This window comes from Rhinolophus sinicus, chromosome X (genome assembly GCF_036562045.2).
Source record: "Rhinolophus sinicus isolate RSC01 chromosome X, ASM3656204v1, whole genome shotgun sequence".
NCBI lineage: Eukaryota > Metazoa > Chordata > Mammalia > Chiroptera > Rhinolophidae > Rhinolophus > Rhinolophus sinicus.
This window is the reverse complement of record NC_133768.1, coordinates 114,223,354-114,237,674: the sequence shown is the minus strand read 5'-3', so window position 1 is coordinate 114,237,674 and position 14,321 is coordinate 114,223,354. Positions and strand designations below refer to the sequence as shown.

At 43.4% G+C, this 14,321-nt stretch overlaps 1 protein-coding gene and 1 long non-coding RNA gene across 2 annotated transcripts in view; one reads left to right on the top strand and one right to left on the bottom strand.

Annotated features, from left to right (window-relative positions):
- YIPF6 (Yip1 domain family member 6) overlaps positions 1-10,707 on the bottom strand; it is a 25,105-nt gene extending 14,398 nt beyond the window's left edge. Inside the window, exon 1 of the mRNA XM_019753611.2 lies at positions 10,517-10,707. Within this exon, the coding sequence (XP_019609170.1) occupies positions 10,517-10,573 (57 nt within the window). The 5' untranslated portion in view covers positions 10,574-10,707. The remainder of the gene's footprint in view (positions 1-10,516) is intronic.
- Positions 10,690-14,321, top strand: LOC141569554 (uncharacterized). Its single transcript, XR_012493269.1, has 2 exons — positions 10,690-10,829; positions 13,557-14,321. It is a non-coding gene; the product is annotated as an uncharacterized LOC141569554 (long non-coding RNA).

Genomic DNA, 14,321 nt, shown 5'->3' with positions numbered 1-14,321 from the left:
CACCTTGAGCTGAGCTGCTGCTGAGCTCCCAGATGGCTCAGTTGGTTGGAGCGCATCCTCTCAACCACAAAGTTGCCAGTTCGACGCCCGCCAGGGATGGTGGGCAGCGACCCCTGTAACTAGTAACGGCAACCTGACCTGGAGCTGAGCTGCGCCCTCCACAACTAAGACTGAAAGGACAACAACTTTGACTTGGAAAAAAAAAGTCCCGGAAGTACACACTGTTCCCTAATAAAGTCCTGTTCCCCTTCCCCAATAAAAAATCTTTAAAAACAAACAAACAAATAACAATGTAGACAAAAGTGTGTATGTATGCTACCATTTATCTAAGAAAGAGGGGGATACAAATATCTATAAATAGCTGCATGTTATCTTTTAAATGTAAGAAATGTGTAAGAAATAATCAAACGTAATGTAAGTTAAGTCATGGAAGAAATAAATCATATGACTTTTTTCAAAAAGAGGCTGCCTACTGAGGAAAGGAGAAAATGAGCTGGAGGAGACAGGCAAAGAAGCAAGGCCTCTGAATACATATTGTGTGTGTGTGTGTGTGTGTGTGTGTGTGTGTATATATATATATATATATATATATATATATATATATATATGAAATCATAGAAATAATTCACATAATTATGAAACAAAATTAAAGTTTAAAAGCATTCCCTAACACTGGAAGAAAACTGAAACAAATGAAGCTACTGTATGTTGAATAAAATATACAACCACACAGACAAGTATTTCAAGTGACTTTACAAAAATTTGATTTCTGATTATGATGTAGAAAGCTGGAAAGAGCATCCCTCCCAGCAGAACAGGGAGAAAAAAGCTAGGTAAACGACAAAATCATAACTTCCTTGAAGCCATCAGAGAGCTGAATGCAGGGCTACCAAGTAGCCCGAACGAAATCTAAGGAAAGATAGGCGCTTCCAAGAAGAGCTGGAACATGAGCCCTAGCTCATCGGTGGCAAAGTATGAGATGATAGCGACACTGGGCATCGATCGCATAGGTGGTTAAGAAGTCATCTAAAATTTAACATTAATTGCTAAAAGCCAAGTGTGGACTTGTGTGAGAGTACAGAGCCCCAGCAAGCATCAGACACAAGGGAGTTCACACCCTCATGCAGCCTTTTCTCCACGGACTTCCAATGGGTGCAGGTGTGGGGAAGGGGAGCAGCTGCCACTTCTGAGAAAAGCATAGAGCCCCACACAGACCTCCCCCCACTACAGAAAAAGAGCCTTAAAGCTGCCGGGGGGAGATCAGCAAACTCTGTTGTCTCGGGGGCACAGGTGAAGGGCCATCACGGCTGGGGAAAGGGAAAAGACACCTCTCTAATCCTTAGGGAGGAATAGGAAACCATCTGAGGCCAGACCATTAGTCTCCTTTTGGATCACTTTGAAAGTCACACCCAGGAGACCCAGCTACACAGTTATACACAGCCTACGTAAGGCGGAGGCTGGACCAAGACAACAAAGAATACCCACCTCCAAGGTTCCCACCACCAGACTAACAGGTATGGAGGAACAAGCAACACCATCTACTGTCAGGGGAGGGGCCAGCGCTTGGAGAGAGCCCCACTATTTGATGCAAGGGCAAAAGGAAGGCAGAAAGCCGAGCAGGGACAGAGAGGAACATTAGGAAAAACCCTGGGACAATGGAGCACCCACTCTGAGCACAAGATAAAAGGAGAGGAATTTGAAGCTGGTGATGTAGTGAAGGTTCCCACAGGCAGGACAAATCCCAAACACGTTTAACTCCTGGCTAGATTCATTTAACCCCCACAGTAACAACTTAGCAAAACAGTTGTGCCATTTCTAGGCAGTCTCTACTGATCTATATATGCATGATGGCTGGCATTCAATAAAAAAATACCCCCCAACAAACCTACACTCCCATCCACACACATTAAAAAAAAAAAAAAGCAATGAATAAAACCAGACTCTGAGATGACCTCAATGTTGAAATTATCCATAAAAAAATTTAAGATGACTATGATTAACATGTTAAAAGCTCCCTTAAAAAAGATATATGCATGGCCAAAACAAGGAAACAACCAAAATGTCCTTCGATAGATGACTGCATGAAGAAGCTATGGTATATATACACAATGGAATACTACTCTGCTATAAAAAAGGTGAAATATTGCCATTTGCAACAACATGGATGGATCTTGAGATTATAATGCTAATCGAAATAAGTCAGACAGAAAAAGTAGAGAACCATGTGATTTCACTGATATGTGGGATATAAAACTGAAAACAAAGGAACAAGACAAACAAATGAGAAACAAAAACTCATAGACACAGACAACAGTTTAGTGGTTACCAGAGGGTACGGGGGGTGGGGGGTGGGAGATGAGGGTAAGGGGGATCAAATACATGGTGATGGAAGGAGAACTGACTCTGGGTGGTGAACACACAATGGGATTTATAGATGATGTAATACAGAATTGTACACCTGAAACCAATGTAATTTTACTAACAATTGTCACCCCAATAAACTTTAATTAAAAAAAAAGATATATGCACAAATTATGATGAATTTCTGCAAAACAGATGGAAATTTTAAGGTCAAATGGCAATGCTAGAAATAAATGAACATACCGTGTTTCCCTGAAAATAAGACCTCGCCGGACAATCAGCTCTAATGCATCTTTTGGAGCAAACATTAATATAAGATCTGGAATTATATTAACCTTATTTTATATTATATAAGACCCGGTGTTGTATTAAACTAAGACTGGGTTTTCTATTAATTTTTGCTCCAAAAGATGCATTAGAACTGATTGTCCGGCTAGGTCTTATTTTCGGGGAAACACGGCAGTAACAAAGAATGCCTTTGATTGCCTTTATCAATAGACTCAACACAGCCAAAGAAAGAAATCCGTGATAGGTCAGTCAAAATTATCCCAATTAAAACAAAACGAGTTTAAAAAGAAAAAAAAAAATGTATACATCGTTATGTTGCACATCTTAAATTTAAACAATGTTATGTGTCAATTATATCTTAAAACTGGGAAAAACAAACAAAACCCAAAACACAATAGAGCATCCAAGAGCTGTGGGGCAATATTAAGTTGTCTAATATGTATAGAATCAGAATCCCAAAACATGAGAGAAATATTGGGTCTGAAGAAATATTTGAAACGATAACAACTAAAAATAATGGGAGACATCAAATGACAGATCCAAACCCAGAGAACCCCAATCAAGATAAATACCTAAAGACAAAACCAAACCAAAAATCCACAAACCTAAACACATTCATACTACTGAAAACCCAAGATAAAGAGGAAAATCTTGAAAGCAGCCAGAGGAAAAGAGACACTGCTTTCAGAGGAACAAAGTGTCAGGCATCGCACCTAAAACTACACAAGCCAGAAGACAATGGAGACACATTTAGAATACTGAAAGAATCAAGCCTTCAACCCACAATTCTAAACGCAGCAAAAACAGCTATGAAAAGGAAAAAACGCTTTTTTTTCCAGACAAGCGAGAGCTAAGACGTGTATTACAAGAAACATTAAAACAAGTTCTTCAGGAACAAATATGGTATCAGAAGGAAACAGATTTACACAAGGAAATGGAGATCTCCAGAAGTGGTTAAAATGAAGGTAAACAAAAACATTTTTGTCTTATTTTTAATTATTCTAAAAGATGACTGCCTAAAGCAGGAGTCACCAAACCTTTTCTGTAAAGGGCTCAAGTAGTAAATATTTCAGGTGTGAAAAGCCATAGTGTCTGCTGCGACTGCACAACTCTGCTGCTATTTAAGTGTGGCTATGTTCCAATAAAACCTTATTTATAAAAATGAATAGTGGGCCAGATTTTAAATTACAAAAACAAAATTTAGGAGCTAACTGGAAATTTGAACACTGACAATGTTCAAATTAGCAATGTGGCAAGATATTGGATATTAGGGAATTGTTAATTTTTTAAATGTACTAGTAATACTGAAGTTGTGTTCTTTAAAAACAGAGTCCTTCTCTTTTAGAGATGTGTATTAAATATTTACTAATGTAAGGATGCCTAGGATTTGCTTCACAATAGTACAGAAGAGGGTAGGGTTATAGAAGAAAGAAGACTGCCATAAATTGATAATTATTGAAGATGGGTACATGAGGGGCCATTATACCATTCTACTTTTGTATATGTTAGAAATTGTTCTTAATAAAAAGTTAAAAAAACAAACATTCCTAATGTTAGGGGCGACTTAAGTTCTTTTTTTTTTATTCTTGCCCCACTCCCCGACCAAATGAACCTAAATATAATCAAGTCTTTAGATCTTCAGAGTTTACAGGAAATATGTGGATAAAGGAATATATTAAAAATACCAAAAGTATACAATCAGCCAACTACAAAAAGTGAAGAATTCTACAAGACAAATGACTGAATTGAAACAAATAAATTACATTAAGAAGAGAACACATATATTAAAGGAGAATTAAGAGACCCTGACCAAATACAATTTGTTGACCTTGTTTAGATCCTGATTTGGACAAATTGTAAAAGCTTTTTTTTTCCCCCCTAGAAAATTGGAGAAAATGAACAGAAGTTAGATGATATTCAGGAATTACCAGTTTTGTTATGCATGATAACAAAGAAAACAACAAAAGTTCTTACCTGTTAGAGAAACACATTGAAGTTATTTATGGGTGAAGTGGTATGTGTGGGATTTGTTTTAAAACATTCAGAAGAGATCATGAAAGACAAGGAAAGCCTGAAGAGCCATTACAGACTGAAGGGAACTGAAAAAAAAAATAACTAAATGCAATGTGAGATCCTGGATAAAATCCTGGAACAAAAAAAGGGCAGTAGTAGAAAACCTGATAAAATTTGAGTAAGGTCTGTAGTTTGTACCACTGGTAATTTCCTGGTTTTGATCATTGTACTGTGGTTATGTTACATATGAGGAAGCTGGGCAAGGGCTATACAGAAACTCTCTGTACTATTTTTGCAACTTTTCTGGACGTCTAAAATGAGTTCAAAGTACAAGAGTTAAAATACTGCTCCAGAAAAAAAAAATGCGGTGGGGCGCTAGATGAAATAAAAATAGCAGAATGTTGATAGGTACATGGGTTCATTATACTTTATTTATTTTAAAGCTTCCATAATAAAATGTAAATATTTTATTTCTGCCATTCTCTCAAATTACTTTCCTTCCTTTCCTCTTCAGTCTGACTGCTCTCCTCTCCCACTCCCTTAATCCTTTAGTAATGTGGCACTGGCTTTCCCACCATTCTTCTGACTGCTTTCTAATGTGGCCTCATCATCAAGAAATACCAGGATCCTTTCTCAGTTTCAGCCTCTCTGGACACTGCAGCACTTTTTGGTAAACCACTACCTTTTTGAACCCATATTCTCTCTTCCCTACCATGACACTGCCCTTTCAAGCTCCTGGATCGCTTGTTTTGAGTGTTCTTGCTGCCCGCCACTGCTATGGGACGCAGGGCAGTGCAGAAGGAATGGACTTTGAAGACAAATGGGGCTCTGCCCTCACCTGGAAACACTGCTACCGGCATCACAGTTAGGTGACACCTGCATAGCACCTCGCACACTGCCAGTGATCAAAAGATTGCATCTGGATCGTACTGCTTAGGAGTGAGGCTCCTGGAACCAGAGTCTGGGTTTAAATCCAGCTCCATTATTTACTATCTGTGTGACACTGAGCGGATTACTAACCTCTCTGTGCCTCAGCTTCCACATCTGTAAAACTGAGCTAATGGCACCACCATCACAGGGTTGTAGTGAGGGAGAAATGTATTAACATGTGTAAAGCACTCAGCACACTCACAGCAGGGACTAGATCAATGTTAGCACAAATTCAAGATTCCCAGGGAGTCAATTCCAGTGAATCAAAATATTTGGCTAGCCTTTGTCTCCTGTTCCTAGGAGGCAGCCTCTAAAGCCTTTGAATTTCCCAAAGGACAGTAGTTTTGTGATTGATGCTGGGCCCTAATCCTTTAGCTAACAGGTGAGTCTTGGCAGACCCCTACATAAGTTTATGCTAATGAGATCACTCAGCTCAGGGACTATCCACTCCAGAAAGATCAAACCCAAGTTTGGAGGGTTGGGGCTTTGAATCATGTGATAGAAACCTGGCCTGGGGGAGGGGAGGAGCCGTCAATCATGCCCACATAAGGAAAGCCCAGTAAAAAGTAGGTCCACTGCTGAGCTTCCCTGGTTGGCAATACTCTGTATATCGTCATACTTTGATGTATCAGGAAGGTAACAGGGTCCTGACTCCAGAGGGAGTGTCTACCGTGAGGGCTGTCTTGCACATGTGTGTACACTTCGCTGCCTGGCTTGGGCCAACAGGGGAGCAGACAGAGGCAGAGCTAAAGACATATAGTAAAAGCAGGGAGTGCCGCTTTATGAAAGCAGCTAGGAACAGATGGTTATACTACTGACCAAAATCCTGGAGAAAAGAGTCAACAAGGGTGGAGCCGGGCAGCATCAAGCAGGAACCAGCTCAGTCTAAGAGGCCTGGCTCCAGAAGTGGGAAGGGGGTGGCCAGAGGCATGGTCTCCAGCCAGCCGCTTTACCTGGGACCAGCTTCCTTGCAGACCCCTGGCTACAGCCACTATTACAGCTTTTTTCCTGCTCCCCAAATATTCAGGCAAGAGATAGGCATTACCCAAGATTCTGCCTTTTCAACTGCATGCAGATGACTCATAAATGAACAACTCTAGTCCCAAAGTCTGGGTTTTACAGTCCAACTGCCTGCTGCATATCTACTGCATAGCCTGCCAGTATCGTGAACTAAACATGTCTAAAAGCGAATTCATGAACGTTTAGGGCCCTCGTCCTCCTCTTACTTTCAGGACATCACTACCCTCCCACATGTCTACAGCCTTGCTTTTCCAAATGCATTGGGAGCAGCAGCAGGAGCATCACCTGGGAGCTTGTTAGAAATGCAGAATCACAACCTGCAGGGTCGCTGTGCACATTCAAGTTTGCAAAACACTGATCTGAGAAATAGTAAGAAAGACACTTCCTCCCTGCACTGCAAACCCTCAAGAATTCTGCCTTTCTCAAATCTTCACGTTTCCGGCCACTGCTGTAGCCCAAGCAAGCATTAGTTCTTTCTAGAACTCCTGCAACAGTTTTGCTGGTCTCCTAGATTCCCCATGGGACATCTTCCTCAGTTATGCTGTCCAATTCACGACTTTAAACACTTTCCTCTTCAAAAAAACTCCCCCTGGCTCCTAGCTATTAAACCTCACAGCTTAGTAGTCAGTAAGAAGAAACAAAGAAACCCAGTGTCACAAATGAGGGAGCTTTTCAGTGACCGCACATTCTCCAGTCCACACTAATGATCTCACACCCACAAGGAAACAGTCCTGGGGACAAAGTGGAAAACTGTTTAGGTGGATTTCACGTTAGAAATTTTGGACTGGAAAAAATTTCTAAAAGAACCACTGAGCATTCGATCTGGCAAAAAATTCAGAATTTTACCAAAGATTTGTTATTGAAAACATGCAGGATAAAATGCACAATTGTGAAGCACTTTGGGAGTGTTGCATGCAGAATTTTGGAAGAAATAATAAATAAGATGAAACTAAAATGATTAATACTGAAATAACATTTATTTCATGATTATTATGTGCCAGGTATGCTACCAAGTATTTTAATGTGTTAACTCATTTAATCCATCTAACAACCCTACTAGCTAAATATTACTGTGTCTCCATTTTACAGATGGGAGAACTGAGGCATGGAGGGTTTGGTAATTTGCCCAATATCCCACAGCTGAAGGGCAGAGCTTAGAATCAAACCTAGGCAATTTCACTCCACAGCACACCTTCCTAACTACTGTTCCACACTGCCTCCCTAATTCAGTAGCCTTATCTTTTAAGCCTTACCTCCTAATACTTCCCTGTGCTTCAGCCAAGCTGATCTGTTTTTCTAGAAGTACAAAGTACATTAGTACCTCCCAACCTCTGTACCTTTGCTGGTGAGAGGCTGTGTACTATTATTGGAAATCATCTGGGCTTCAGAAGCAGACCTAGGCTCAAATTTTAGGCCTGGCCACTAACTTTTGGTGAGACCCTAGGGAAATTGTCAAACCTCTCTGAGTCTCATCTTATCTGCAAATAAAACACGGTTTAAAAATCACATAGTTGGGGCCGGCCCGGTGGCTCAGGCGGTTAGAGCTCCATGCTCCTAACTCCGAAGGCTGCCGGTTCGATTCCCACATAGGCCAGTCAGCTCTCAACCACAAGGTTGCCAGTTCAATTCCTTGAGTCCCGCAAGGGATGGTGGGCAGCGCCCCCTGCAACTAAGATTGAACACGGCACCTTGAGCTGAGCTGCCACTGAGCTCCCAGATGGCTCAGTTGGTTGGAGTGCGGGAATCTGAACCACAAGGTTGCTGGGTTGACTCCTGCAAGGGATGGTGGGCTTTGCCCCCTGCAACTAGAAATGGCAACTGGACCTGGAGCTGAGCTGCGCCCTCCACAACTAAGACTGAAAGAACAACAACTTGAAGCTGAACAGAACCCTCCACAACTAAGACTGAAAGAACAACAAGTTGACTTGGAGAAAAAAGTCCTGGAAGTGCACACTGTTCCCCAATAAAAAAATAAATCCTGTTCCCCTTCCCCAATAAAATGTTAAAAAAAAAAAAAAGAAAGAAAAAAGAAAAGAAAAAGTGAGGTTTTTTAAAAATAAATAAATAAATAAATAAATAAATAAATCACATAGTTGAAATGGTTGCTGTGAAGTTTAGAACATCTGCAGAGGATGCGTAGCACAATCCTGACGTGTACTAGCAGGTACTCAATCATTGACAGCTATTATGGTCACCTGGAGTTTCAAATCTTATCCATCCCTTGAGACCCTCTCGAATATATACCTTTTACAATGCAGCTTGCTTCATCACCCCAACCAGACATGATATCATCTTCTTTTAAATTTCGTTAATATTTTATGTGTAAATTTCTGTCATGTACTGCCTCATTTTAACATTGTACATTTGTCTTATGCCCACAGATTAGACTGTAAGCACCATAAGCGCAGGCCATTTGTACTCCCTAAAGTAACCAGCACAGTGCATTACACATTGTCAGAGCAATAAACATTGTTGAATTGATTGGATACTGAGTAATGAGTGACCAGAACCACTAAAATTAATTGGTGAAAGCTTCATTAAAAGAGGGGTAGGGCAGTTTACATTAAAGACAGGAACTGAAAACACCTAGGCACCTGTAATATGTCACACAAGGCACTATGTATGTGTATATTAGCTCATTTAGTACTGTCACGAGTTATCCCCATTTTCCAAATGAAGAAATGCTGCATTCAGAATGATTTCCTCAAGGTCACAAATGTTCCATGAGAACTTGGACCTACTTACTCTCTGTATCCCCAGTGCCTAAGAATGCCTGGAACACACTGGATGCTCAATAAATATCTGATGACTGAAGAGGTGAACGAATAGAGCCAGTAAGCAGAACCCGGACTAGAATCAATTTCACCTGCCTCCCAGTTCAGTCCTCTACCTTAACTCGCCAACTTAAAACAGAGGAAAGGGAGGAAGTTCCAAGACAGCGGAATAGAAAATTAAAAAAGAAAAAGTTGACAGTATCTGACTTTTTAAATAAATATATAAAATACATGAAAAAAAATAAAACAGAGGAAAAGGATGTACCATTTATGGACAACTGCTATATAACTAAACACTGGGAAATAAGTGAATACTGTTTAGGATAAGGGACTCTGGGGCAGACTGTTGCGTTAGTTAAACTCCTTAGTTCATGGCACTCATTGTATTCGACACTACATAAATCATGTCATTTCACCTTCCTAAAAACTCGTTGAAACAGGTATTTTTATCTCCATTTTACAGACGAAGAAATACTCTCTATGAAATGACTTGCCCAAATTCACAAAGCAGCAGAGTGGGTGATTATGGCCCAGGTAAGTTTAACTCCCAAACCTGTGTTATTATGTGCTTATCCAGATTTTGGGCTTGTACTTGCAATAGACATCCCATCCCTTGTACAAACAGGAGCAAGAGAGAATAAAGGGGATTGCAAGGAGCTGCGACAGGGAGGGCAGGCATTAAACCCAGACTACCAGGGTAACTGAACAAATCAATACCCAAGTTACAACGCTGCAACCTTTCATTAACCCTAGAATGCTGCTACTCCCACAAGGGCTAGTGACAGGTCTTGATAAAATGAGGGCATAGCAGAAACAAAGATACTTAAGAAATCACCTAAAGCTTGGCATCTAACACAATGTAGGGGACGAGGACAAGCCCTGGGCGTACGGGGGAGAAAATGAATGGGAGTTTCACAAGAAGGCTTAGAAAGAACAGAATGTGGGGGGATAACTCAGCAGTTAACCCCAGGAACAGGTACAGTGTTGGGACTGGTTCTGGCATCGGGTACAGGAAGGGCCTGCCGGGAGGAAAGGGTTCAGACTCTCTCAGGTCACAGGCCCGTCACGCGACTTCCTTAAGGGACAGTCTGCCCACCCTCGATCCCTTCTGTTGCAGATCCCCAGCTCACCAAAGGCTTGGGCGATGCTGTCGCCGGGTCTCCCGGAGACTCCGCCGCCTCCGCCATCTTGGCCCTCCTTCTCACGGGTCGTTCCCAGAAGTCTTTGCGAAACCAGAGACGTGGAGGCCGCGGCCGGTTATTGCGTCATCGCGCGGGATCTGCATCACTGACAGGCGCCTGGCTTGGGCTGGCGGCCTTGGCCCTTCACCGTCCCGTGTCCTCCTCCTGGTGTTGGGGACAGGTCCGTGTCGTGTCGCCTCGCTTCACTTCTTCGGGGCCACGGGTCCCGCCAGACACTCAAGGCCGATTCTCGGATCGCTCCGTGAGTCTCCGGACGAATGCTGCGGTCTCTCCCCCGCCCCACACCCGGGGCTCGGCTCTCAGGAATAGTTTCGGAGTGCGGTCCCCCAGCACCACACCTCCGGGAGGAAGCCTAACCCTCCTTCGCCGCAGGAAAACCTCCCGTTTCCGTGCTGCAGACTAATTGGATCAACCCTCCCTCCCCAAACCTACTGCTCCCGCCGCCGTCGCCCATGCCCAGCTCATTCCCTGCTCTAACCTTCCTCTTCCCATCCCGCTACTTGGCCGCTACCCACGTCCTCGACTTTTATAAACATACATACGGTCTCTCCACAGGCCTCTGAGATTACATGTCTTCCATCACCCATTTTGAGTGGGGGAGCTTCTCTATAGATGTTGGACAAAATTTTAATCCCACTACAAGTTCCAAAGTTGCTAAGAGATTTGGGGCACGTGTTGAAAATCTTCAAGGTCTAAAAGAGGGTAATTATAGGAAGAATAACAAAAAAACTCTGCATGCCTCAACTTCTGTTCCCCCTCTCATCTGGGGGCTTTCAGGGTGCTTGTGACTCCTCCTTGACCCCAGGCTAAAAGGAAGTCGGAACATCCATTGTTGACCAAGCAGTATGCGGGACACCGGAGGGCTCTTTGGCGCTATGAATACCAGTTTTCAGCTTTTAACAAACAATAGGGGATGGGTGTGAAATAAAGTACTTGATGTTTTTGAATAGGCAATCCAGGAAAGCACTCAAGTAGTAATTAAATTTAAGGAGAAAGAACAAGGAATGTGGTGGGACAAAGTTTCTAAACTAAGGGAGTTGTTTGTGTGTGTGCACGCAGGTTCTCTTGTTTACATATTCTTATAATTCTCCTTCAGACCAAGAACATTTTCAGTACTTGTGCAAATACTGATGGAAGTGATATTAAAATTTAGACCAGTAGATATGTAACCTTTTCTTAATTACAACAGATCATATGTACAATTTCCCAGCCCCAACCTCCCACACCCACTCCACCTCCCCAGTGTTATCCCACCCCCTTCTTGATTTCTGGCACTGACTATCGGGTTACCAAGTCCCTTCCCACTTCCCTGAGGCCATTGATAACTGTGGGGACAGAGTCCCTGAGAGCAGTTTCCAGGCTCTCGGCCTCACATGGAAAGGTGCTGGCTCAGGTAGTAGATGGCCATCAGCTGTAACCAGTTAGCCATTGGTCACTGATATAACTGCCATGGCTGTGCTGGGGGTGGGGAGGCTGGGGGGCGGGGGTGGGTGGGTGGGTGGGCTGGCTGGCTGGCAGGCAGAGAAGCGGATGGCAAATTGCAGATCTTGTAGCTCCTGCTTCCTGTGTCTCCAACCCAGCTGCCAGTGAGAACACAGTGGTATGACTCCCCTATCTATGGTTCCGTCGGTGTTCCTTTTTGGCCTTGCCATATCCTGTGTTCTTATGCGGAGAGCGGGACTAGAGACCCAGCATGACAATAACCTCTTCTATTTCCTTGCGAAACTCCAAACTTAGCTATCTCACCCCAACCGCAAGCCCCAACTAGCGTCATCGGTTGGCCTTTTTGCCAGTGGTTTCAAGATGGCCTTGATGCTAGGTGAAGAGGAGGACAGGCCATAAAACAATTGCTGAGGCAATCAGTTTTCAGGTTACCTAGGCATTGTTTCAGATTAAAAATGCCAGTTTTCCCCCATTTAACTACTAGGGAGGGTATCGGTTGGGTGTGAGATAATATGCTATGAAGAATCTCAGGATGGAAGGTTGTGGAGGAAGGGGCTGTCATAGGGACAAGCTCCTAAAATAGGGATTATTTTATGTTTTTAGTTGCAAATATATATCTCAGAACTGCCAAACTCAGTATTCTTCAATGCACTTGTAGTCATTATCCTGTTAGACTATGAACATTTAAGGACTCACATGACTCACCCCAAGTTACTTAGAAACTTTGTAAGTGGTGGAACTGGGATTAACGTTTAGGCAAATGAGTACTTTGCTAGTTGTTCTAAATTACAGGACAATATAATGTAGAACTCTATGAAAACTGGAAAATATTGAGGAAACAGGCCATTTCCTAGAAAAATGGTCAAAATTATTTCAAAAGAAGTAGGAAATTTTGGTAGGAAAATTTTAAATATATAAAAAGCAAAGTACAGAACAATTTGTAGGGTATGCTACCATTTGAGCTAAAAGGTAAGGGGCAGGGAATATATGTACCGGGGTTGCCAAAACAATGTATACAAGTGGACACTTTGGTCAACGTTGCTCAAGCAGTAGTTCGCCGTCATCAGAAGTGTCTGGACGCTGATGGTAACCATTTTGAGCACCTCTTGTAATTGCAGAAGTCAAACATGACTTGTCATCTTTTGTTATTGGTATATATTGAGTATTACAATTTTATACACAGTTTTCCTTGCTTAAAATGTGTATACATTTTTTGGGCACTGTCGTGCAGGAGACCCTGCTCGCTGCGCCATTTGTCATGCGTGGAGGCCTTCTCGCCGCGCCATTTTTCAGGCTGGGCGGCCTGCGGGGTCTCTGCTCCCGCTCCCCACACAAGAATGCAGGATATGGTGAGGCCAAAAAGGAACACCCATGGAGCCATAGGTAGGGGAGCCACACCACCATGGTCTCACTGGAGGCTGGGTTCACGGGACGCGTGACCTGCCGTCGGCCTTTCAACCGACCGACCGACGACTCTCCTCCACTCTCCTGACCCTGTTCCTCTACTCTCTTCCACTCTCCTCAGCTCTGCTCGGCTCTTCGGCAATCCTCGGCAATCCTCGGCAGTCCTCGGCTCTCCTCTGTAGCTGCAGCAGTTATACCATCGGCCAATCGGCTAACTGGCCGCAGCCAACAGCCAACCAGCCACAGCCGACGGCCATCCACCGCCCAAGCTAGCACCCCTCCACGTGAGGCCGAGAGCCTGTAAACTACTCTCTGGGGCTCTGTCCCCACACTCCACCCCTACAGGGTCTCGCCTCACAATCTACGCGACAAGCGTCTTCCGCAAGGGTCCCTGTGCCGTATTAGCCTACTGACACCTATGGACGAAAAGAAACAGTAGTCTTAGGAACCAACAATGGCAAATCCCTTCCATCTGGGAGGATACATGCTAGCTTTTTGTCCTGGGAAAGGAGGGTCGCTGCAACTGGCACCTTTCCTGGTTTGTGGTACCAGACCTTTATGGCAGTACTTGGGGTCCCTTGCATAGTTTCAACATGTAACAGAACAGGGGACCCCATAATAGGCCACAGTGAGAGCACATAGTTTCCTCGCAAAATCATCCGGGTATCGGGACCTCTGTATAGTACAGTCACTTGCGGTGGCCACTCAGCCACCACCCCTGGCGTCACTTGCAAATCATGAGTCAAACTGGCCCCCCATGGGGCTATCAGACCCAACCACCGACAGTGGGGGCTTTTGACCTGCCAGGGCCAAGTCCACTACATAGTGATATGTCCCCAGGCGGACAGTCAAACGATCCATTAAATGATGAATTGAAGGCACTGCA